Source organism: Podarcis gaigeae (assembly GCF_964106915.1).
Source record: "Podarcis gaigeae genome assembly, chromosome: 8".
NCBI classification, from domain to species: Eukaryota; Metazoa; Chordata; class Lepidosauria; order Squamata; family Lacertidae; genus Podarcis; species Podarcis gaigeae.
Genome location: NC_139684.1, coordinates 47,972,974 through 47,997,211, shown reverse-complemented (window position 1 = coordinate 47,997,211; position 24,238 = coordinate 47,972,974). Strand labels below are relative to the sequence as shown.

At 41.2% G+C, this 24,238-nt stretch overlaps 1 protein-coding gene across 3 annotated transcripts in view; it reads left to right on the top strand.

Moving 5' to 3' along the window:
- ADAMTS18 (ADAM metallopeptidase with thrombospondin type 1 motif 18) overlaps nt 1–24,238 on the top strand; it is a 99,880-nt gene that overhangs the window by 12,863 nt on the left and 62,779 nt on the right. For all 3 annotated transcript variants that reach the window (XM_083752331.1, XM_083752330.1, XM_083752329.1), the window contains exon 4: nt 22,896–23,172. In XM_083752331.1, coding sequence (XP_083608457.1) covers nt 22,896–23,172 — 277 coding nt within the window. The remainder of the gene's footprint in view (nt 1–22,895; nt 23,173–24,238) is intronic.

The window sequence follows — 24,238 nt, the reverse complement described above, 5'->3', positions numbered from 1 at the left end:
TGATCTGTAATTTCAGTCCAGATACTGTTGGACACTAACTCCCATCAGCTATAGCCAGGGATGATGGGAGCTGTAGTCCAGAAACACTGGGGGTGCCAGAGGTTTCCCAACTTTGACCTAGGTGCTCGAATCATAGGTCACCTGTTCTGCACCAGTTACACTTACTATCTGTCTGGCGTTCTGTCCCAATTCAAGGTGCTGGAATTAAAGTTTTAAGCACCAAATGTTTTCTAACCACACTATCTGAAGGATCTCCTATGCCCATGTAAATCACCTAAGCTTTAAGGCTGGCAGCTGGGGCATCTTCTCTCTTGTATCGTACAATGCCAGACACTTACCTTTGCGATGCCAGTCTTTAAATATTTTGGGCTGACAAAAGAAAATGAGCATTGAAATATCCGGACTGTTAGGATTTTATTAATTATTATTTTTTTGATAAAAGTTCATCTGTGCAAGAGTGTCTATGTTAAGCTTTGTAAGATGTTACAAAGTAGTAATTCGTTTAGAACTTGAAAAGATTACAGACAGTGAACAAATGCACCCCAGATTAAGGGCAATGACCCTCTTAGTATGGTAAGCTAGACTAAGATATTGGCAAGTGGATGGCGCAACCCAACTGTCATTCACTTGAAATCATTGACAGGTGGGTTGTCCTGCTTATCAGTCAAAGTCCTAAAAATCTTCATTGTGACAGCGTGGTGGATTAGGGTCTCGGTTGCTTTGTTTTTTAGGAGGCACAGGGCAAGCCACACAACTCACAAAGCTCTGTCCTCCATCTGTCATTGTCCTTCAGCATCTGCTTGAGATGGTCACCTCACTCTTCCTAATGATAGAACCAGCCCTGTTCAGAGTATGATGTGTGGCTTTCAACCCAACAGATGAACACCAAGGCACTATATCACATTGCTTCTCTTTTAAAAGAAGAACAAAAGAACTAATATCCTAGTAATGATAAATGTGATGAAGATATAGGTTTCTACCTCAGACTGTGGAACAAGTTTCTACAACCTTTTGGCATTTTTTAAAAAAATGAATATGCATTGCAAGGGGTTATTTGTGATATATATCTGCCACAGTGGTGAGACTATGTTGTGATTTCAAACATAGTTAAATATAGCATAACACATTTTGTACTGTTGAAAATAAATCACAACTCTGAAGTGCGAATATAAGGGGGGAAATGTCTCACTTACTCCAAGGGCAGACTAGGGGGAAGCAGCCCTGAAATGTCAAGGAGATGAATTAGATCTGTTTGAGATAAGTCTTTCCAATATATCATTGTATGTGTCTAGAACAAGCATGGTTACATTTTGCAGGTGGTTAAAAATATATGCTAGATATATGCAGGTAAAAGAAGATGTTCTTCTGCAAATCATTGCCTGATCCTGGATGGATAGTTCAGTTCTGGCTGCAATGCAAACAGTGTCACATGTCTTTGCTGCTAAACAAGGACTCTGTAGTAAGCATTTGATGTGACATGTAATCTTAACTTATGGTAGTTCACCTGTGATTACTCTTATAGGGTTGCCAAACGTCAACGAAAAGCTCAACAACTTTTCTGTCCGGATTGTCACTGTTTGAAATATGGCAACCCTACTTTCATGCATTCAAGCTGATTTGAGCTTGCTTCGTGCATTATCCCTTTCAAGCAGGCTTGGGGCCAGCCCTACCATTAGACAGAGTTAGGCAACTGCCTTAGGTAGCAGATGCTGAGGAGTGGTGGTGAAATGTTGTAGGACACAGTTGTGTGGGCTGCATTGCCTCTGCTGTCCCTGCAATGTTAGTTTGCTACTCTTCGGAGAAAGCTGTCCCTGTGTTGAAAAAAAAGATTGTAGTCCAATCATTTTCTGTATGTGGGATGGAGGATGGTGCCACCTTCTTTCTCAAGTGGCAAAATGGCTTGGACCTTACAGAAGATCCTGTAGGGCCAGGCTGTTAGCCCTGCCCCAGTATTGCATGCCTTCCTGCCTCCCATCCCTGACAAAGAGTTGTGTGTGGCTATCTGCATAGAGAAATCTGAAACCTTGATTGAACAAGGTTCCAGATCATGTGGAATCCCATGCACATAAAAATCTGCATGCAGCTGCTGGGTGACTTTGGGCTAGTCACACTTCTTTGAAGTCTCTCAGCCCCACTCACCTCACAGAGTGTTTGTTGTGGGGGAGGAAGGGAAAGGAGAATGTTAGCCGCTTTGAGACTCCTTAAAGGGAGTGAAAGGCGGGATATCAAATCCAAACTCTTCTTCTTCTCTTCTTCCCTGTTCATATGCCCATATGACATGCACAGATGTTGGAGGACCAGAAAGTTGTAGGATGTTGAAGGCAGGGTCAGCTGTATGGGTCCACTGTCCCTTTTGTACATGGTGCTGGATAACATATGAATGGAGGCTTAGATGTTGTTTTCATCAAGTTGCATGGGGCTTCTCAAATCTGTGAAGACACACCATTCCAAATCGCTCTAGAAAGGATCAGCAGTGCATACCACCTAGATAAAAAAATAGGGTAGCTTCAGGCCAAGGAAATCCTCTGTTTGACCCCCAGACCATAACCTCCCTGAGTGCTTCTGCTGGGTTTCAATGCATAAACTGTGATAGTGCCTCTTGCTTGCTTAGCAGAAGGCTGGAGAGATGTGGTGTGTATGGAAACCTCTGGCTTTTGTATGGTTGGAATGCAGCCTACTGCACAAAGTTAACAGCCACATCCATTGCTTTACATACTCTTGTGTCTGAATCTGCCCATCATGTGACCCCGGAAGGTTGCCCACAAGAGAATGCTGGCCTTGGATTGAAAAAAAGGTTCCCCACAAAATGACCACATCATTTTGATTCAGAGCACTGGCTAGCTGTTCTTTAATTCTGCATAAGTGGTGTAAATCTGAGTCCTGGAACACCCCCAGAATTCAAAATATCTGAAGAGTCTGCCTTCTTCCTGACTAGGAGCACCTCTGCCTTGTCTGGATTAAGCCTCAGTTTGTTAGCCCACATCCAACCAATTACTGCCTCCAGACACTGATTCTAATTTCAATAGCTTCCTTTGTATTAATCATAATGAAGCGAAATTAAGACAAGGTCCATGCTGGTGCAGTCCTGTCCTCACTGCAGCCTTGTCACACCCTAGACCCACCTAGGTAATCAGCAGTGTCAAGTGGGTGGCTCTCTGGCTTTGTCCCACCTCATGGGTCACAAATGCTAGCAAGGCAATTCTTCTATAGGCCAATGGCTTAAAATATTTGAAGCTTATTAACATTAGCAGCAGTTCATGCATATAAATATACTCACGCCTTGCCTACCATTCAGAAATTCTTCAGTTTGGGATTACAGTTCTTGGAGTAACAGCCTTTTAGGCTGAACTCAAAGGGCCAAGTGCATGTAGAAGCATCACAGTAGATTAACAAGAATAACATATTCCTGAAAGAAAGAGAAATTTGAGCCAATAAAGGGATTACTGACTGTCATCCATGAATAAATCTCCAATTTGATTCTGAAGAAATCCTGTGAAGTGCACCCAAGCACCGAATTTCTGAATATTGTTATTCTGCGGGTCTGCACAAATGCCCTGAATAATGAGAGACAAGTCTCTGCTCACTGTGCAGTGGTCTGGGTCAGTTGCAGCGAGGGTGTTCTCTTTAGCTCATGGAGCAATCATTATGAATGGGCTAATGAAACTCACCTGCTATTCAAATCAGTCACAGAGTTCTTGCAAATTCTTTCTTGGAAAGTTTGCAAGGCTAAATATGGTAGCATTTTATCGCTTGGAGAAAGTGAATGCTCCCAAACAACCTCTGTATAAAATGAAGGACAGAACAATGCTATTTCATGGTGTTATTTCCTATCTACCCAAGACCACCCTCACTGGTGAGTTTCTTTTGTGGTGCTAATTTATCTGGTTTATGAAGATGGCTGATTTAAGAACTAGTTTCTTCTGCTACTCTGGACTGCTACTTTTCTGTGACATTGCTGTATTGTGGCACAATGAATTGTTTGTGTGCCCTTTGCGCTGAAAGGTGGGTTATAAATGTAATAATAATAATAATAATAATAATAATAATAATAATAATAATAATGGCAAGCGGTGTTTTCCTATGATGACTATTGCTGTTCTTATATTTCTGGTGATTATTATTATTATTATTATTCCACAGGCCTTACTCTACTATGTCAGAGCTCTGAGTTGTTCCATCTAGGTCAGTATTGTTTACACTGACTGGCAGAGGTTTTCTAAAGTTTCAGACAGCTGTACCTGGAGATACCAGGAATTGGACCTGCAAAGCAGATTCTCTGCCACTAAGTTACAACTCTTCCACATATGATGTCAGTAGGGCTGAGAAGGCAGCATGGTGGGGGTGTACTGAAGGCATGCTAGAGCCAGAGCAGGGGGTGGGGTGGGGAGTGTTGGATCAAATGCCTCCACAGTCCCCTGATATGCCCCCAAATCAGGGAAGTAATTATGTTAGCCCTAAAGCTGGAATAGTTTGTGTTATCATTTCAGTTGGGAGGAAAATGATTATCACCACCACCACCACCACCATCATCATAGATGGGAAAAAATGGAGGAGCATGAGAATACCCTTCCACCCAACCAACATGAGGCTAGTAGGGTGTTCATTGGTGTGGTTCAGTTCTCCTTCCTACCACCCATTTTAGGATTGCAGCCTTAGAAAGGTGAAAGAAATTCTTTGGCTGCATCTGACTGAGAGCTCTCACTAAGCAGAGAAAGTAGGCTGGAAGTTCAACAGTCATACCCAGAGAACCAGCTGTTGCACATAATGTACTCCCAAGTCTGGCATCTGGAGATTACAGCTGCCAGATTTACTTCCCTGTGAGACGAGAGTGCATTGACTCTGCTGCCAGAGCGTAGTAGTAACTGCAAAAGAACAAAGAAATAAATGACTGAGATCCAGGCCACTTCACTGCTGGACTCTCAGGCAAGGCACTAAGGGAGAATGCTTGTTCCAATGGTGCTCCAGAAAGGAGCATCTTCAACACTTTGCCTCCATTTGTTCAACACTTTATTTTCTATTGTGCTCAACACCCATTTCATGAACTTGATATGTGATTTGCATGGGTGATTTATCACTATCACATGAGACAATAAATTTGAGCATGTGGACCTGATCACAGTCATTTTTAATCATTCACACACCCAAAGGTTGTTGAATGGGAACTGCTGTTGTGAATTTTCCCATGAGTTAAGAACAAGCTAATGTTAAAGGAGCACTGGTCACATGTCCTGCATCAAAACAAGGCCTAATTGGAGTGTAGTACAAGTTAAGGTCCAAACACCCAACCCACTGGGTGGAGTGGAGTTGCTGCACTAGCCTCCTGGAGGGCACTGATGCTTACCAGAAGGGAGAGGGGGAGTGGCAAGCCAGCAGAGAGGTCAGTGTGGGGCAAATACACTGGCAAGACTGCCATATTAGCTCCAGCAGTGTGTTTTGAACCATGCTGACCTCCACCTGCTTCCCCTTTCTCCTGTTCCCTCCTAGTCAGTGACAGTGACTCACAGCTAGTGTAGTGGCTCTGCCTTACTCAGTAGCAACCACTTCCCCAGCCAGCCATCTCTGGCCATTCCCCACAATTGTAGTACAGAGCCGGGTTTGCCATGTGACCTACCTGACTCCACCTGCAAACTAGTTCTGCTGCCTGCCCATCACCATGTTGAAACAATATTCCATTGCCTAGTCCAGTTGGCTTCTGTATACAGAATGTGGGGTAGGGATAGATGAATCTTTCACTTTTGGTTTCTCTGTTTCTCATTTTCCTAATCCTAAATTTGGTCCTCCACATTTCTGCAGAAATCTGCATTTTAAAAAAATAATTCAAAAATCCTCATGAAAATGTTTCAGCATTTTAGTGCAAAATTCTCCTGATGTGTGCATTTTTGCAAGCCGTCATTAAAATAAATCTTTTTTGCAAGCAATTTCCCCATATGTAATGCATTTTAACCAATGCACATACTTCTATGCACATTTCCCCTTAATAGATGCATTTTTGTCCACATTGCTTTTTTGGAGAACTACAGTGCAAAATTCAGAAAAGCTGAACTTGGACGGATAATTGTGGTTTGGTTTCAATATTGGTTTGAGAAGTGAAAAATAGGTAGTTTTTCATTAAAATGCAAATAAAATCAACTTCTCCCCCCACCTCCTCAAAAGGGACGGGTACTATTTCTTTGCTGCATGCAGCAAAATGTCCTAGACTGCTCCTGCAGTTACATATTCTTTTTTCCAAGTCCCCCATGAACAAATTCATTGATAATATAATACACAAGATATTATGCAACTATCTATCTGATTGATTGATTTTTTTTGTTCCCTTTTTACACACCTCTTTTAAGAGTCAACATATACCAGAAATGTATATTATTTCCCCTGAAGATATTCTATTTGCAAATAGGGTAGAAAGTTGTCCTAATTTGTATAGATACTCTGTCAATTATAAGCAAACACCACACTTTGTCAAGCCACCCCTTCATAGACTGTCCCTGGGGGCATTTCCACTCTGAAGCCAGGTGAAATTTGGCTGATGTTAACAAAAGGCTTATTCATTCATATTGTGTACTTGGAATAGCTTGCTCAGGGTGGATATAGAGATGTGTGTGTGAAGAGGAAGCCCACCAACAAAAGAAAAAGAATCTTGACTCAGTTGAGAAGTCGCTAAGTAGTCTAAAGCTAGCTACTGTCCCTTAGTCTCCCACTTGTAATAAGAGGATAATATACAGTACAGATCTTCTGTACAGAACTGTTATAGTGATGATTGAGATAATGAATGTGGGGTGCTTTGAACACTCTCCAGCAGGGACAGGAAACCTACGACCCTCTAGATGTTGTTAGACTCACATCAGCCCCAGCCAGCATAGCCAATGGTCGGGGTGCTGGGATTTGTATTCCAGCAATATCTGGAGTACGTAGGTTCCTCACTTCTAAAGCATTGTGTTAATGCAGAAAATATTATTAAACCCACCATTAAGCCTCTTCTCGTGTCACTGATTTGCTGGTGGTCCCAAGGACCATCGTTTGAGAACATGCTGTTCTAGATAGTAAATGTTGGAAAGCCTCCACTTGGCAAAGGTTTGCATCAAGAAATGGTACTCGCAAACTTGAAACAAAAATTAATCTAATACATGTCTGCCATATGGTAAGAAAATGTTCAGAAATCTCTCACCCCCCTCCTCTGTCTACCCACCCCCAGACTTGTTTATAAACATCTGAAAAGAAAACAAAGTGGGGAAGGAGGGAAGGAGCATAGCTTCATGTAGCTTCTCTCATGTCACCCATTCCTCTCATCTTGGAATTTCTGTAGGGCAGCATGTGACTGATCATCTTCATGTATGAAAATAGATGCAAATAGATGCTCCCGCATGGTTTAGGGCATATACAGCCATTCCAAGCAAACTGCAAAGGCATAGCATGTAACTGCTTTGTATGGAGTAGGGAAGTGCATAATGTTGCTGTGCTAAATGGAACATTAAAAAAAACAACAATCTTGGGTTGTAATCCCCAAACAGGTTGTGCTGGAATGATACTAAGGCTCTTTAAGGATCTGCCTCCACATTTCCTTTCTGTACCAAAACGTGAGGCATATAGCTGGCAGTGTCTTAGAGCACATACAGAATGTGCCGATGTGGTGTAGAGCCAGTGTGGTGTAGCGGTTAAGTGCGGTAGATTCGTAATCTGGTGAACCAGGTTCGCTTCTCCGCTCCTCCACCTGCAGCTGCTGGGTGACCTTGGGCCAGGCACACTTCTCTGAAGTCTCTCAGCCCCACTCACCTCACAGAGTGTTTGTTGTGGGGGAAGAAGAGAAAGGAGATTATGAGCTGCTTCGAGACTCCTTAGGGTAGTGATAAAGCGGGATATCAAATCCAAACTCCTCCTCCTCCTCCGATACCACAGAGTGACTGTAGAAGATTCCCACCCAGCCGGAATTGGGGAATGGGTTTTCAGAGGACAGGATGATGTTTCCAGGGATCTCTCTTCCTAGAAATTAAAGATTGCTAGTGAACACATTCCAGCCAGGCAAAAGCACTTGAGAAGGGCTTGGAACAAGACTGGTGATGGATGTGGCCTGGGGGAAAGTATTGAGGGCTGAATAGAGGGGCTTGGAGACCTAAAGTTCCCCACTGTATAATTCCAGGGCAAACTATTTGTTCGTCTTTCCTAGTCTTGCCTACTCTGAACAGCAGTGGTTTCCCAGGATATCAGATGGAAGTGTTTCCCATCAGCTCCGTACTTCCTGAGCCTTGTAACTGGAGATAGCAGAAACTGAAGATGGGATCTTCTGTGTACCAAACCACTATAAAATGGCTCTTCTTTTCATAGGTCCTTTATAATATTCAATGTGTTGGGAAGGTGTGTGAACTTGTGTCACTGTGTGCACTTGCATAGATTTCTAGTCACATTTGTTCCACAAATCCTGTGTTTGTATGCACAACTATAGCTTAGTTGAGTGCTATAAAGCCAGTTTTATGACACTAGGGTTTTGGCTCAAGAATGTGTCATTTTTAACAGACAGCATAATGATGATTCAGTTGTAGTTTAACAGGCATGCTTTGCACTCTGGGATCTGTTTGCTATTAAATCTGGAAGTTTGGGTATGTTTATCTGGTTTACTATATATCTAAGGTTACAGTTGTTATCTAGGTTTCTTATTGTTGCAGAACATCTTGAGGGAAAGAGTGAAGAGATGGGATCTTTAAACCTGTTGATCTTTAGCAGAAATACTTGCTGTTCTGGAATTCAGATTTAACACAGCCTGAACTGTAGCCAAACAGGAATAAAATATACTACTTTATCACCCTTTAATATCAGAATGGGATTCAGATGGGCCAAGAATGTTTCTTTATTGTATATGGGCAATTTCTGGAAAACAAAAAGGATGACATTTACTGTCCTTTCCCTGCTGATTCCCAAGGACAAGCCAAGTAAACTAGTATCATTCAGGGGAAAAATGATCACAGTGATCCTATAAACATCCCCATTGTGTTCAATACAAAAGGTACCTTTTGGGATTGTAAATGGAATAAATAAGGGGGAGTAGGCTGAGGAGCAATGTGAATGCATGTAGGAAAATCATGATCAGGTTTAGACCTTCATGCATTTCTCTGCAGATCTAAACAGCAATAGGGCAGAGGAAAAGTGTGCACTGGCCACAAGCTTTGGTTTGGACTAGAGAACATGGACAGATTCAATTTTGTTTGCATTTAAATGAGAAACTACCTAATTCTCACTTCTCAAACCAACAGGAGAACTGAAACACAGCTAGCCTTCAAAATTCACACTTCTCTGAATTTTGTGTTGCAGTCCTCTAACCAAACAGATGCATAAATTTGGTAGAAAGTGTGCCATACATTGAATGTATAACATACAAAAATTATTTCTATTAGTGAAAAATGCATGCAAAAATATGTTTAGAGGAACTGAATTAACGACTGGAAGAAAGAGAAACAAAACAAAATTGACAGATTTCAGATCACAATTAGGCACTCAGCCTTCAGCAGGTGTCCAATTTGGTTCAGGTAGAAAACTGAATTGCTTTTTTGCCAAAACATATCTATCTCTCCCCGAAGCTTCTTTTAGACAATAAATGTACTTGTTCAAAACATTTCACTTGCCCCTCTACAAAGGTCTGTTCCACAGAAGGATGTGGTATCTGATGTTTTACCATATGTGGTGTGTTGGGTCTGTGGACTTTTATGAAAGAGATTGGAGTGGATTGAGATGGTGGTGATTCCCATTCAGTACTTAAGGTGTCTAGTCAGGATGAGCCTAGGGCCAAACGTGACTCTCTAGGCCTTCAGAACTATCCACAGTCCTGCTTTGCATCCAAGCGTTTTGCCTGTCTGCAATGTGTCTTTGTACTTTAAGAAGGCCTCTTGCTTATCTGCATGGAGGGTAGAGAAGGGTGAGGGTTAGAGTTAGAGTTCGATAGCATAGGAAGGGGTGTGTGAATGTGTGTAGAAGCTAGCCCACTGTAAAAAGTTAAAATTTACATTTGTTCTTCTGCCTAGTTTTGCCTCTGGCCTCACCTACCACAGGCATCATGTTATCAGTGCATTGCAGTGAAATAATTGTGGGTCTTGGACTGAAGAAGGTTCCCTATTTCCTATGCTTAGTGGTTCAGCTTTAGGCTCCATTGGCGTGTGAGCAAATGGAGACTAGATAGTGGATGAATGGAGAATGATTGTGGCAGATCATTTTGATAGATTTCTTTTGTGAGCTGTTAATCAGGATATCTCAACACTAGAAGTGGGGCAGGAAGTTCCATGGAGGGGGAGAAGATCTCACAGGAACCGGAGGTACATTCATTTCAGCAGCACAGATTAAGTGCTAGCCATGGGATATGTGGCGAGGCAAGAACATCATGAGAACATCTGGCTAGCACTATTTTAATGTTCAATGTCTTTTGTGTTTTAATTTGCACATATTTGTGAAAGCATGCAAAATGAATTATATTCTAATAAATCACTTTGCAAAAATGTGTATATAAGGCAAAATTGCATAGAAAAACATTTATATTAAGAGAAATTCACACTAAATTGTTGATGAATTTTAATGAGGACTCTTTTTTTTAATGCAAACTGATGTGGAAGTGTGGATAACTGAAGAGTAAAAAAAACTGAGAATGTGAAAGAAACTGAAACTGCCACATTCTCCCATCCCTAGCTGATACTGACCAGTTTGAGCCCAGTTTCTCCCCACCTGGTTTCACTTAAGATTAAAGTTTTAGAGAGTGGCTTCCTGGTATTTGAACTAAACCTTACATTTATTTTGCAGAAAATAAATGATTTGTTGCTTTTTTATCATTATTTTCTACAGGGATGCATTTGTTTCTGTTCTCTTTATGACAACTCTTTCTGTATCACTCACCTATATTTTCAACATTTCATCATTGGTTCTTGTTGGTGCATGAGAAACAGTTCAAACATATGAGAAATACTGCACTGTCTTCCTTTCACAACAAAACAAGTGAAGCATTAGGGAATTCAGAGCATAATCCCATGGCTTCCTGTTTGCTTTGCAATGCATTTTGGAACTGTCATTACTAATAAAATATCTAGATTTTTATCCTGTGCTCACAGCAGCCTTGCTTAAACAGTTCCCCTTGACATAATTGTCAAACCTATCTTAGGCCTATTTCTCACTGCGGACCAGAACTGTTTGGAAATGCTATTTTAAAAGGGTAACATATACTTTTGATTTGAAATGTAATAGAGCAGTGGTGAGGAATATGTGCCCCACCAGATATTACTGGTCTAGGAACATAGGAAGCTGCTTTATAATTAGTCAGACCATTGGTCCTTCTAGCTCAATATTGTTTACATTGACTGGCAGTGGTTTTCCAGAGCTTCACACAGCTCCTTTATCCGTCCTTCCTGGAGATGCCATGGATTGAAATTGGAACCTTCTGCATGCAAAACAGATGCTCTATCACTGCGCCACAGCCCTTCCCAATACAGCTCCCATCATCCCTGACCCTTGGCCATGCTGGTTGGCATTGATGGGATTTCAACACCATTTGGAAGGCAGCAGATCTTTCTATGAAGGACCATGGAAAAGGGACAAAGGGGGAGATTTAAGGGTGGATTTAATAATATTTGTAGCATTTACATAATGCTCTAGAGGCAGGGAACCTGTGAACTCTAGATGTTGCTAAAATGCAGCTACCATCGCATTGAACCATTGACCATGCTGGCTTGGGCTGTTGGGCTACAGTTCCCCACCCCAAAGTATGCAAATTGTATGTGTAGCTGGCAAGCAAAGTTCTGCTTGCTACTTTCCTTTGAGTGTTCCTAACCCCAGCTTTAAAATTGGGGTTAGAACTGATGTACATTGCAAAGAGGTGGGTCTGGGAATAGGGCAGTTTATCTCTCTGCTCTCCCTTGCTACAGGCAGGCTTACGCACTTTGAAGGTACATGCAAATAAAAATCCATCTGGCATCCATTAGAGTGTGGTTTTGCACTGCATTTAACAAGGCATATCTTATGGCTTGTAGTTAGCAAATGCGGATTTAGGATGGAGTTTGGATACAAGGAATTACAAAAAAGGAAGCAATGATTGCCAAAGATAAAGGGATGGAAGATGCTTCCACCACCTTCACAGTCATGAGCAGGAACTGCTTTGCATATGTTGAATTGCACTGCCTGATGATGGCTTTGTGCTTGTGATAAACATTTCTGCATCCTCCCATGGCACCCCAAAAATTGCTTGAAAGTTGAGTGACTAATGGAAATACTATGAGATATGGAACAAATTGCTGCAGTTCACGAAGAGAGACTGATGAGAATTGAGTGTTTTTTCCTTGATGATCGAAGCTCTCATACCTGGTGAGGCCTGTACTTTCCTACATGCAGATTTAATTTGAAGCCTTACCTCATTCCTGGCCACTGACTTTGCCTTGAGTCTTCACTGGTCCCCCATGAGCAACATGAGCAAGCACACTAGACAGGAAGTACAAATGTTTCCCCACAGGTCATAGCATTGGCTAAAGAGAGTACACTTCCCAGAAGATCCTGTAGTGAGATGCACAACAGGGTTTGGGAACCTGAAGCCCTCCAGATGTTTTTGGATGACAACTCTCATCACCCCACCCAACATTACCAATGCTCAGGGATGATGGGAGCTGCAGTCCCGTAACATCTGTAGGGTACCTGTTTCCAGATCTATATGGTGTATGATGAAGGCAAATGAAAGATAGGGGAGCCCCTATGGTGTACAAAAGTCACACTATTTATTCAGCCCAATGAGTTTCAAATAAACGTTACTGGGAACACTGGGAAAATAAAGCAACACTATTCTCTGTGTGTCTCTCAGTAAAGCATACAGGAAATTAGTTTTGCTTTGTTTCCCAGGGCCTCTGATGACGATCACTCAAAATGATTTTGTTTGAATAATTTGTGTTTTTCCACAAATTGTCTACACAACAGAATACTACGGAACAGCATACAGCATACTGTCATGAGGCAGAAGATATGAAACTATCATAAACAGGTCCCGTTTCAACCATTACTCCCTGCTTCATAAACCATGGTTTATGGTTAAACCATATTTCATGAACTGAGGATCAGGGCTGAGTGCTCCTGCCTCATTCATCCCCTCATTCTACAGGCAATCCTCGTTTTGTGCAGGAAGTGCATTCTAGACCCCATTTTTGGCGGGACCCATGTAAAGCATTCTGCCCTTTCCTTGACCTAAAGAAAGCCCAAACTCTAAACAAAATAAGTCAACTAACCACAAAACAGTTGTGCAGAGGGAATACCTGCAAGGGCTTAGGAGTATCTGCATGAGATTTCTCAAATAACTGAAAGATGAAATTACTGCTCTTCTGTGTAACTTGTCCCTAAGAACAGTTTGTATACCTGAGGGCAGGAAAGCAGCCATTATAACACCAGATTTAGGAAAGGGATGCTGGACATTTCAGGCCAGTTAGCTCAACATCTGTCCTAGGAAAGTTTTGTTAAAGATAAAATAATCAAGCACATCAAAGAACAAACCTTGCTGAAGTAGAGTGAACATGAAGCAGTGATGACTACCTACATGGGTTTCAGACAGGGGACAATTCCAGCACTGGTTGAAGATGCCCGGACTGAACTTGAGACCTTCTGTATGTAAAGCAGTTGCTCTACCACTGAGCAATGGCCCTTCTCCAGTAGTGCCAAATTAAGGGTGGTGTGAGCTGTTCCTCCACACAGGACACTGAGCTGAGGGGGTGCAGAATAATGATAATAATACCTATATTAAATGGGTAACTGGCGTGTGTGTGCACACCACATTTTGCCCCTCTTATGGAGCCAAATGACCAAAGTCTGCCCCTCCCCCAAGCATGATGTTAAGAATAGCCATGTTCTTTTTTGCCTTCACTTTGAATTCTACTCTTTGAATCTGTTGACTGTATGTGTGGGGAAAAAATGTTAAAGATTATAAAAGAAGAAACCACAGGATTACATATAAAGTGTAATTCCATCAGACATTCATTGATGTAGGGAGCAGGGGAATAGGAAGCAAGGCATCACTTTATTTTATATTTCAGCATTTCATTTTACAGAGAAAGCCAAATAATTTAAGTACAGAGGGAAACATTCTAAGATTGAATGTAGAGTATTTCACTTTGTACTTAAATTCTGTACTTTAAAATATAGAACAATGCATGATTTCTTAAAAACCCAGCCCAGGAAATGGATTTAAATACTGCATCATTGCTACACAACGTTGGAAACGGATGTTTCGGAGATGTTTTTAAAAGATCCACTCAACTGCCAAAGCACAAAGGCACCATTCAGTGGAACCTTGTCTCTCTCTTTCTCTGTTCATATCTGAATAATTAGAAGGGAGACTAGTTTTCCTACCTTGTTTTTAACCATTGCTGAGCATTCAGAAATAGCGTTCATTCTTGTGGCACTAACTTGAACTGAGCGGTCTTCTAGCCAAAGAACAAAATGGTTGTTTGAAGGTTCAAGATCACTGAAGATCCTTTAATTTGTGGGGGAACTAAAATGCTATGTAGTTTAAGCCAGCTTAACATTTGAAGCTTAAAAATATAGAGTCTTCAAGAAAGCTATGTCATTATGCTGAATGCATCCACACACCCCTTTCATAGCAAAACTGAAGCCAGGCAGCTTGAAAGCATTCATCATTTAAAGTTTGTCAGGATTTTTGTTTTGTTTCTGCTCATCTTTTAGTCTTATTTTTAGCCCAAGTCCACTCCTCATCCTACAACACAAGTTGTTCAGCACTTGTTACTTCATCTGACTATCTATCAATCATTTGGATCCTAAATTAACAAGGAATTTTTACTAGTTTTGTGACTTGAGTAATAAAATGTGTTGTTAAAACTAAAGGAAGTTAATGAAACATTTCCCCTCCTTTCCCCTGAAATGCCCTGAAAAGGCACTCTGGAGAGTATGGAACTCCCCTTGAACAATGTGAGGTGGAGTTCAGGAGGCTGTTAGGGCAGTGGGAATTACAATGTGTATCTGAAGAAGTGTGCATACACACTTATACCAGATAAGTGGTATTCAGCTTATACCAGAACAAACTTAGTTGGTCTATAAGGTGCCACTGGACATTTTTTTTTTATTTTTTGTTTTAATGAGAATGAGAATCATCATTGGCAAAGGTAGAAACCCACTTTGAATTTTTGCTTTGGATCTTGTGGTGCCTCTTCTTGGGCCTCATACTCAAACTGCCATTTCTTTCACCTTTTTTTAACTTGTTCTATCTTGAAGTTTAATGGTTTTTCTAGCTACTTTGCAGTCTCAGTAGCATCTATCAAAACTTGTTGAAAGTCCCATCACACCTGCAGCCCACGAGGTAATTCTTGGTCACTTGCAATTGGTTTGTAGCTGAATTTAAATCAGCTTCTCTATTTTGTAGTAGCTTGTTTGTAAAATTAACTTCAAAAAAGGATGTTGCACCATGTAAAAAGAGATACCACAAATATGAATTTACAAATTGCATCAGCAAAGGCTTCAGCTTCAATTTGGGAAGTATTTCCAGATAAACTTTTAAGGCATGTGTCATCAAAGATCTCTATTAAAGCATCATATATATCTCAGTGGTTTCAAAGTACCGATCCAACTCTCCATCTTGTTTTGCCCAGTGGATTAACAGTTATACCTAAGTCTGATACATGGCTAGTTAGAATTTGCTAATGCCAAGTTGATGCAGAGAAATAATTTTAGATCTGTTGAACAAAACTGAAGAAACTAGTTGCTTCCAGGCAACACTTAGTGGCATTATTGACTACTAAATTTAAAGAGTGTGTATTTCAGGGCAAAAAAAAGACGTGTGTTTATGTCCAGGATTCTCTTTTATACTTAATTTTCTTTGCCTTTCATGTTATCATAACCTTGACCACACAGATACTCAATTCATAATCCTATTTGTTCAAGAGTTTCCATCATAAAGGCACTTTAGTGGAACAAATCCCAATAAATGTTCTCAGGTTCAGACATCTCATTATCTGATAGTTTGATTACATCAACATAACATTCATTTGCTCAATATGACTAACATCAGGTATGCAGTCCGGAATAACTGAGTAGTATTTGGCTGAGTTTGCATGCGCTAATTTAGTATCTGCTAGAAGATTTAGTAATGCGCTAATTTAGTATCTGCTAGAAGCTGTATAAGGTCACCCTGCACCCAGCTGATATCTGCCTTGCCTTGCCTTGCCTTGCCTTGCCTTGCCTTGCCTTGCCTTGCCTTGCCTTGCCTTGCCTCGGCACAGAAATTTCTCCTTCCTGTGGTCATGGCTGACCATTTACTTTCCGCCTTCTTCTTGGCTCTGTCCACACAGCCAACTAGAGACAGTGATGGATGCTGAAGAGAGAGCCAATAAACAATGAGCAGCAACAGCAAGGGGGGGCACCCAGGGGTGAGCAGTTACCCCTCTGCAGTGGTATGGGTCATGACAGGCATTCAACATCCAATGTTGCAGTGATCAAGTGTTGTCTGTGGAAGTGATTCTTTGGCATGTTTGAATGCGCCAAGAGATATAAAATGCTACAGGTGAAACTTCCATATCAGCTCAGATTATGTCAGATGCAATCCTTTTCAACTGCGTCACTTTGCACGTTCAGCTGTGAGTCATCGAGTAATGAGTAATGAAGTGATATCTATATCTATATCAGAGTGTGAACCACTTCTAGCAGATGCATCATTAAAAAGCTTAATGTTTTCTGTCTGGAGGCTGGGCTCAAAACCACGGCCATCACCAGATTTTTATTCTCTCTAACCAGATGCAATGCAAACCACCATGACATAATAGCGATACAGCTAGTGTTCAATTGCATTTGAAGTTTTCCAGCATAAAATCTAAAAGAAAGAAGAGGGGAAATGCAAGTTGTACTACTTAAATCTAGGATAGTGTAGCACAGTGTGATCAGCTGCCAACCTGTTCCCTGCTGTCATCAGCACTGGCACTTCAGCAATAACAATCACACTAGACTGTTATGAAATCTATGGCTGAACCTATCTCTGGCCTTCTGGGTGCACAGATCTCATGGCTTGATAGTATATCAGCAATCTATGTTTTTTTGTAGTTGGCATGGGGCAAAGACTAGGTCACATTTTAAAGCTGTTGAAGTGGTGGCCTGCTGTTCTGTGCATACTTCCTAAACTTTTAAAGATTATTTTAAAAATACTGAAAGATACCATGTCACAAAACACACACACACATTCTCCCCCCCCTCTCTCTGGAAATAAACTTTTCCAGTTTGTTTAAACATTCAGGCATTATGCAGATTTATTTTGATGATTCAGATATTATTTCTACCATGTTTAGTCTCAATTGGGCCTTTTTTTGGTACACCATTGCCATACATAAGAAGATAATGGCTTCTAATGAGAGATTGGAACTAGTGATGTTGCTGAGCCTTACCATTATTACCTGGTTTGTTATATGAATTGGTCCAGCTGTCCAGTGAGCAGATATATTACAATAGAATAGACCATGTGGTGGAGGCACTTAGCCAACATCCAGGCAAGTAAATTGCTGCTGGTTTTCGAGGAGGAGACAGGCAAGGTGCAAGGAGAGTGGCGCAGTGCTGATAGACCAGAGGAGTGCTGGATTGAGTGTACTGGTTTCAAGGGTGCCAACCTGAATTAAATACTGAGTGGAGGCAGGTAAGCCCCACCCCGCATAATCAATCATGTGACGTGGTGCACACACACCATTTGAATCACAATGCCCATCAACTTTGCGGGGGCCTGACCCCCTCAAATATTTTATGGGGGTATGAAGGGATCTTGGCCCCTCAGAGTTGGCTCCTATGAGTGGTTTGATTGTGCCACAGTGCCTTCTCCTTCCCCTCCTGGTAAGCAGTAACAACTCATCACACCATCCGCTACTAGTTATGGAATTATGGCAAGATTAATATATTATACTAGAGTAAGGGAAGGAAGACAGGGCTAGAACAGATTTATGAATAGACAGAAATACAACACATCTCACTTTAATGGGGAAGACTTTGACCAGAGGATCTGAATACCTGCTCAGTCTGCTGTTGATGGCCAAATGTAAGGCTCCTGATCTCTGTCCTTAGGGTTCTTTGTCTATAAATGGAGCTTGGACTGGGCAGCCCTACAAACAGAAGAAAGACTTCTGACAGCACTTCAAACAGAGAACTGTCCTCTGCAAAGGGGACAACTAACCAAACAATACAAACAATTTGAGTGTTTCACTGTTTTCAGTTAAAGTCATAGGCCTCAGTCACAGCTTCAGTTCACAGCTGATGAAATATTTTAAAATATGGCAATGTAAAAAGATGCAATGAACTTACAAGCCAACTTATAACTTTTTCAAGTCATAAACCTTACCCATTTTCTCCCACAATGTTGTGCAAAGGGAAGTTTACCCCTCACAACTTTGAACTGGACTGCAGGGTTTAATTGGCTTAATCAACTGATTAATCAACTAAAGCTTTGATTAATCAATGGGGAACAAATTTAATCAGGGAGGAATAGTTAAATTGGCAAGGCTCCAATTAGGGATACATTCCTGTTTGTTTGTTTTTTATTGTAGTTTTGGCATGTTACAGTAATAGGAAATAAAAAAACCCAAAATATGAATAACAACATGTTGCTAAAATTGTTCATTAAATTATTCTTACATTCTTTTCAGTATCTCAAAAAGGCACCCATTTCCAGCCTTCTGTAATATGCAGATTTATAATAAGGGATGGTGATCAATCATCTGAGCATTCTTTAATCAGCGGACAGTCCTAATAAGTTCCTTACACATCATTGGAATTCTCAGCCCACCAATGTGATGTCTGCAATGCAGTGCACATCACAAGCAGGTTCTTGAAAGGGAAACACAGACAATTCAAATCATATGGTTCAAATCATTTATGAAATGAATCCTCTAGGAATAATTTCAGATGTTGGAAACCTTTAGAATAGCAAAATAAAGAACAGATTTACTATGTTTTTCTGTCTCTCTCTTTCTCTCTCTCTCTGTAAAATCAGTTAGCAGATGCCCTGTTTCTGGTGTAGAATACCAGAAGACTATGAGGTTCCCTTCCCCCCTTTTGCCCAGAACTTCGTATGAATGGTGTCATTTCTTAATAAATGATGACATAAATCTTAAGGATTAAAATATCAGTTCTGTCCCCTGTAGGGATCTGCTTCTCCATGCCCTAGTGTGGCTTGCCAGTTTGAAGATTACCAGCACATTGAGCAAAGCAAGCAAATGAATTAAGCCCTTGCCAAAGATGAACTTCTTTTGTATTTTCATTGACAGCAAAGGTTTTACTCCAAAGAAGATGTTAGATGAGGCTGGGCAGGCTTAGTTAATTTCTTTTGAAAAGAGGAAGGAACAAATAGCTCCTGGTGAAGTCTCTTTTCTTATTTTCATAGTGTAATAAACTGCAGCCACAGCTGCATGGGGTTTGAGGAGGCCCCTGAGCAAAGTGTCCTCTGCTGGGCCTCCTGCTCTGTCATTGGCTTTTCACAGGGGCTGCTATGACAGTGATCCAGGGAGCATCAAGCAGCCCTTTACATTTACAAGTATGCCCCAGAATGACACAAGGTCAGGAGGCTAGAACTCTCATAATGCTAGAACTTAAGGCCATCCAATGAAGCTGAATGTTGGCAGAATCAGACTGAAAGAAAGTACTTCTTTACACAGCACATTCATGAAATGATGAGATTTTCTCCCTGAAGAGGTAGTGATGGCCACCACTTTGTATGGCTTTAAAAGGGGATTAGACAAATTCATGGAAGGTAGGAATATCAGTGGCTACTTGCCATGATAGTTATGTTCTGCTTCCACTAAGAGACAAGATAATAATAACTATTATTATTTATACACCTGCCCATCTGGCTGGTTTCCCCAGCCACTCTGGGCAGCTCACAGCATATATCAGAACATACTAAGACAACAAACATTTAAAACTGCCTGATACAGGGCTGCCATCAGATGTCTTCTAAAAGTCAGATAGTTGTTTATTTCCTTGGCAGCTAAAGGGAGGGGGTTCCACAGGGAGGGCGCCACTACCGAGATGACCCTCTGCCTGGTTCCCTGTAACTTTGCTTCTCGCAGTGAGGGAACCAGCAGAAGACCCTTGGAGGAGGACCTCAGTGTCCAGGCTGAACGATGGGGGAGGAGATGCTCCTTCAGGTATACTGGGCCGAGGCCGTTTAGGGCTTTAAAGGTCAGCTCAGAAATGCACTGGGAGCCAATGAAGATCCTTTAGGACCAGTGTTATATGGTTCCGGAGGCCACTCCCAGTCACCAGTCTAGCTGCCACATTCTGGATTAGTTGTGGTTTCTGGGTAACCTTCAAAGGTAGCCCCACATAGAGTGCATTGCGGTACTCCAAGCAGGCAATAACTAGAGCATGCACCACTCTGGTGAGGCAGTCTGCAGGCAGGTAGGTACTCTGGTACTTCTTGGTGTGCCAGACCAACAAATAAATAGATAAATGGAAAGGGTGGGGGAGGCATCAGCAGTAGAAACTACTGGGCCATTGGAGCCCTTGCAGTTGCTCAAGGATACCAGGTGCTGATCGCAGCAATCATATCATGGCTCAGTGAAGTATTTTTTTTAAAAAAAACTTTTGGGTGACAGTGAAGGTCTATCCAGTTCAGCATCCTGTTTTACACAGTGGTCAGTGGGATACTTTATGGAAACCTGCAGGCCAGCTGTGAAACTGTTGGCCAACTATAAGTGCATGATTTTCATATAAACATATAAAGCTGCCTTCCACCAAGTTTAGATAGCACTGGTTCACCTAGGCCAGTATTTTGTTTTTGTTTTTTAAACTGCCAGCAACTCCCTGGGACTTTAGGCAAGTTAAAACAGCAATAACAAAAACTCCCGCTGCTTCATTTTCTTTAGCTGAAGATGCCTGGGACCATGTTCTTTCTCTCTGATCTGTGGTGCTGTGAATCTTTTCCAAACTAAGAATATGCTCATATTAAAACTTACTCTGCATTCAGTGTGCTCCCACTGCTAGATGCTGAAGCCACAGTCACACATTAGCCACAATCCATATCAGTCCTGCAGTTTCTTGACAAATGTTTGATGCACTTTTTTCCCTCAAACCAGTTTCAATCTGATTAGAAAACTGGATGCAGAGTAGGCAGTAGTAGGGACATTTGAGGAAGCCATTGCACATGCAGAGATCATTGTGCACACACAGATCCATGGGAGTGGGGTTGCAGGGGTGGGGAAACCAATAATGTACTGCCCCTTCTCAGATGTGAACACTGTGCAAATGAGGCTTGAAATGCAGATTGGGGATGGGAGATGACCTTGCTGTGTTTTAAGCTGCTAATGGGAAGATATCATAATTTTCAACTAACAACATGATATACAATCCGTGTAGTAAGAAGGATAATAACCCAGAGTTTCCTATTTGTGCAGAAACATTTTAGGTCACCTCTAGACTGTCAGTACTTTGTGAAAGGGATTCAAGTGCATACTCGAAATTGACGTTTATGCAATGAAAGTGGATTAAAGGGTTCAGTCACACCAGTGCAACAAATCCACTTAAAAAACAACAACAAACTGCATTATTGCAGTTAGGAAAGTCACAGAGTAATACATTGCAAAATGTGGGATGATCACTGATTAATGGGAAAACTTATAAACACTCCACAAGCAAATTAGAGTGTGTGCTCATTGTTGTATAATGCATTGTATAATCCCTGCAAACAAATCAGGACAAATGTGCAATAAAGATCAGACATAGTCTAATCCCCACATCAAGTAAATCAGGATGAATGCTTAATGAACAGGCCATCTGAAGGAGTTCTTAGGATGTTGTCATATACCCAGTAACCCAGAAGGAAGGCCACATATGTATAGTAAAAAAAGTGTTACTACATTACCAAAAAGGTCAAAAGAGGACACGTATCTGCATGCTATTGTATTTCTACCACAGCATTTGACCTCATAGTATTTATTTGTGAAAAAAATATGTATACTGCTTTTAAATGTAAAATGGTCAGGGCAGCTCACAAGATACCATTAGAATACCATTACAACATGGTACATTGCTTCTGAGTACACAGTCTTTGAGTAACCAAACTTATTTGCACATCTGGTTATGATGAATCTGTTATACATATACTACAGAAGCTGACAAGTGGTTAACAAGGTTTGCAGCAGCACAGACCTCAATAAAGTCCATGTTGGCCCTTTAAACTAGAGCTGGATATATTAAGAACAATAATAAGGGAATGGGTTGTTTTTTCCTAATTCGGGGGTGTGTGAAGGAGAGTACACAACTTTGTGATTCACAAAGCTTTGCCCAGCTTTCTGACTTGTGGACAGTTCGGTCGATATTTTAAATACTTTAATACCTAAGAAGTGAGACGTCAATAGGACTAGCAGATATTTACAATGAGATTTGTAAATGTTCACATGCCTAGCTGCCTGCAGTTCCTTAAGAGACATGGCTGAATCTATCAATTTTGGTTTCTCTCAGTTTCTCAAATTTGCAATCTTATTTCCACATCAGTTTGTGTGTTTTTAATTGTGAAAACAGTAACACTTTCTCCCAAATAATTTTGTGAGCTGTGGTTTTTAAGGGTGTTGAGGGTTGTTAGGAAACCCCCTATTTCCCGCCCAATTCTAAGAGTGGTTTAATAATCAACCCATCATCACAGGGAACTCTGGAAATGGTAGCTCTGGGAGGGGGATACAGATCTTAGCACACTTAACAAACTTGGTTCCCAGAATCCTTTGGGGGGAAGCCATGATTGTTTAAGGATCTATCATAGTGCTTTCAATGTGTGGTGTGAATGTGACCATAGTGTGATCAAATCTCATACAAGGCAACGGAGAAGGTTGGTGACCTGCTCTTAAGATTCCTTGTGGCTGCATTTGAGAAACTCTTTGCCTAGTGTACCTAAGTATAACCTTATCTTTTCTTTATATTTATCTCTTTAGTCAGGTTTGATAAGGACACGGGAGAATGACTTCCTTATATCTCCATTACCTCAACACCTAGCACAGGAACACCACTATACGCCACCTGCCGGACACCACCCTCATGTATTGTACAAACGGACCGCTGAAGAGAAGGTGCACAAAGTAGATTCCAATCCCCATCACTTCCCCCCTGGCCATCACAGAAATCACACTGCCCACAAGTCTCACGTCCAAGCTCACGGTTACCACCACGGAAGGTTTCAAAAGCAGCATTTTTGTGGACGTCGCAAGAAATGTATGTAAGGAAACTTTCTATCTCTTTTCTTGATGTTCTTAGATTATTAGGTGTTTGTTTTTTGCAGTGGTCTGCAGGCATTGCTTTGGTGATTGCTGCATTTTTTTAAAATGTCCAAATAAAAGAGAATGAGCAGTGCCTCCCCCAATCTGTACCATACATTTAAAGCCTTATCGTACCATTGTAAACAGTCCTCCCCAAGAATCCTGTGTACTGTAGTCTGAAGTGTGTTAAGGGTGCTGAGTGTTGTTAAGAGACCACCATTTCCCTTTCCAGAACTACGGTTTCTAGAGTTCCTGGGGAAGAGGAATTGATTGTTAAATTGCATGTAGAATTGGAGTGGAATTGTGGCTGGTCTGATGGGAATTATAGTCCAAAACATCTGGAAGGCACCAAGCTGGCAAAGACTGGCCTGCATACATAGCTTCCCAAATCCATAACTCTGGATAAACAGAGGCTCTGGGCATGTTGGCCTTAAGCATCTGGAGTTCAAGGGGCAAGAGGCAACCACAAATTCATTTCTCCTAGATTAATCCATGATTAGGACTGCTTTGGATAGCTTGTTTGCTTGCTTATCCCCATTATGAACACCAAACCTGGATGTATTTGGCAATACAAATTTGAGTTACAATGGGAATTGATTGCTGCAGCTTCGCCTGAGATTCCTTGTTTTTTCTGGATGTTAGTGTTCCCCATTAGAGACCTAGTTATTTATTTGTGTGCTTTTCATTTGCTTCAATTTGAAAGATGACTTTGTTGTAGTTTTTAAAAAGACTGTTTAGTTAAACCCATACTTGTAATAGATCAGCTTTAAAAAATAATAATGGGAAAAAGAAAACTTTAGCACAGTGCAGCATTTACGGCATATGTGTAACATTTGCCCCTTTTAACTTTCTTTAATAATTGCACTCAACATGCAGCTTTTATAGAATCAGCATTAGTCAGCATTCTTTTCAAGCCACTTATCCCAAGATACATAATTACAGAGCAAGGCATGCCAAGTGGATCATGTTTAGCAAGTCACGCTTTAGTAAAATTCTTCCCCCATTTTTTAATAACCCTTTTC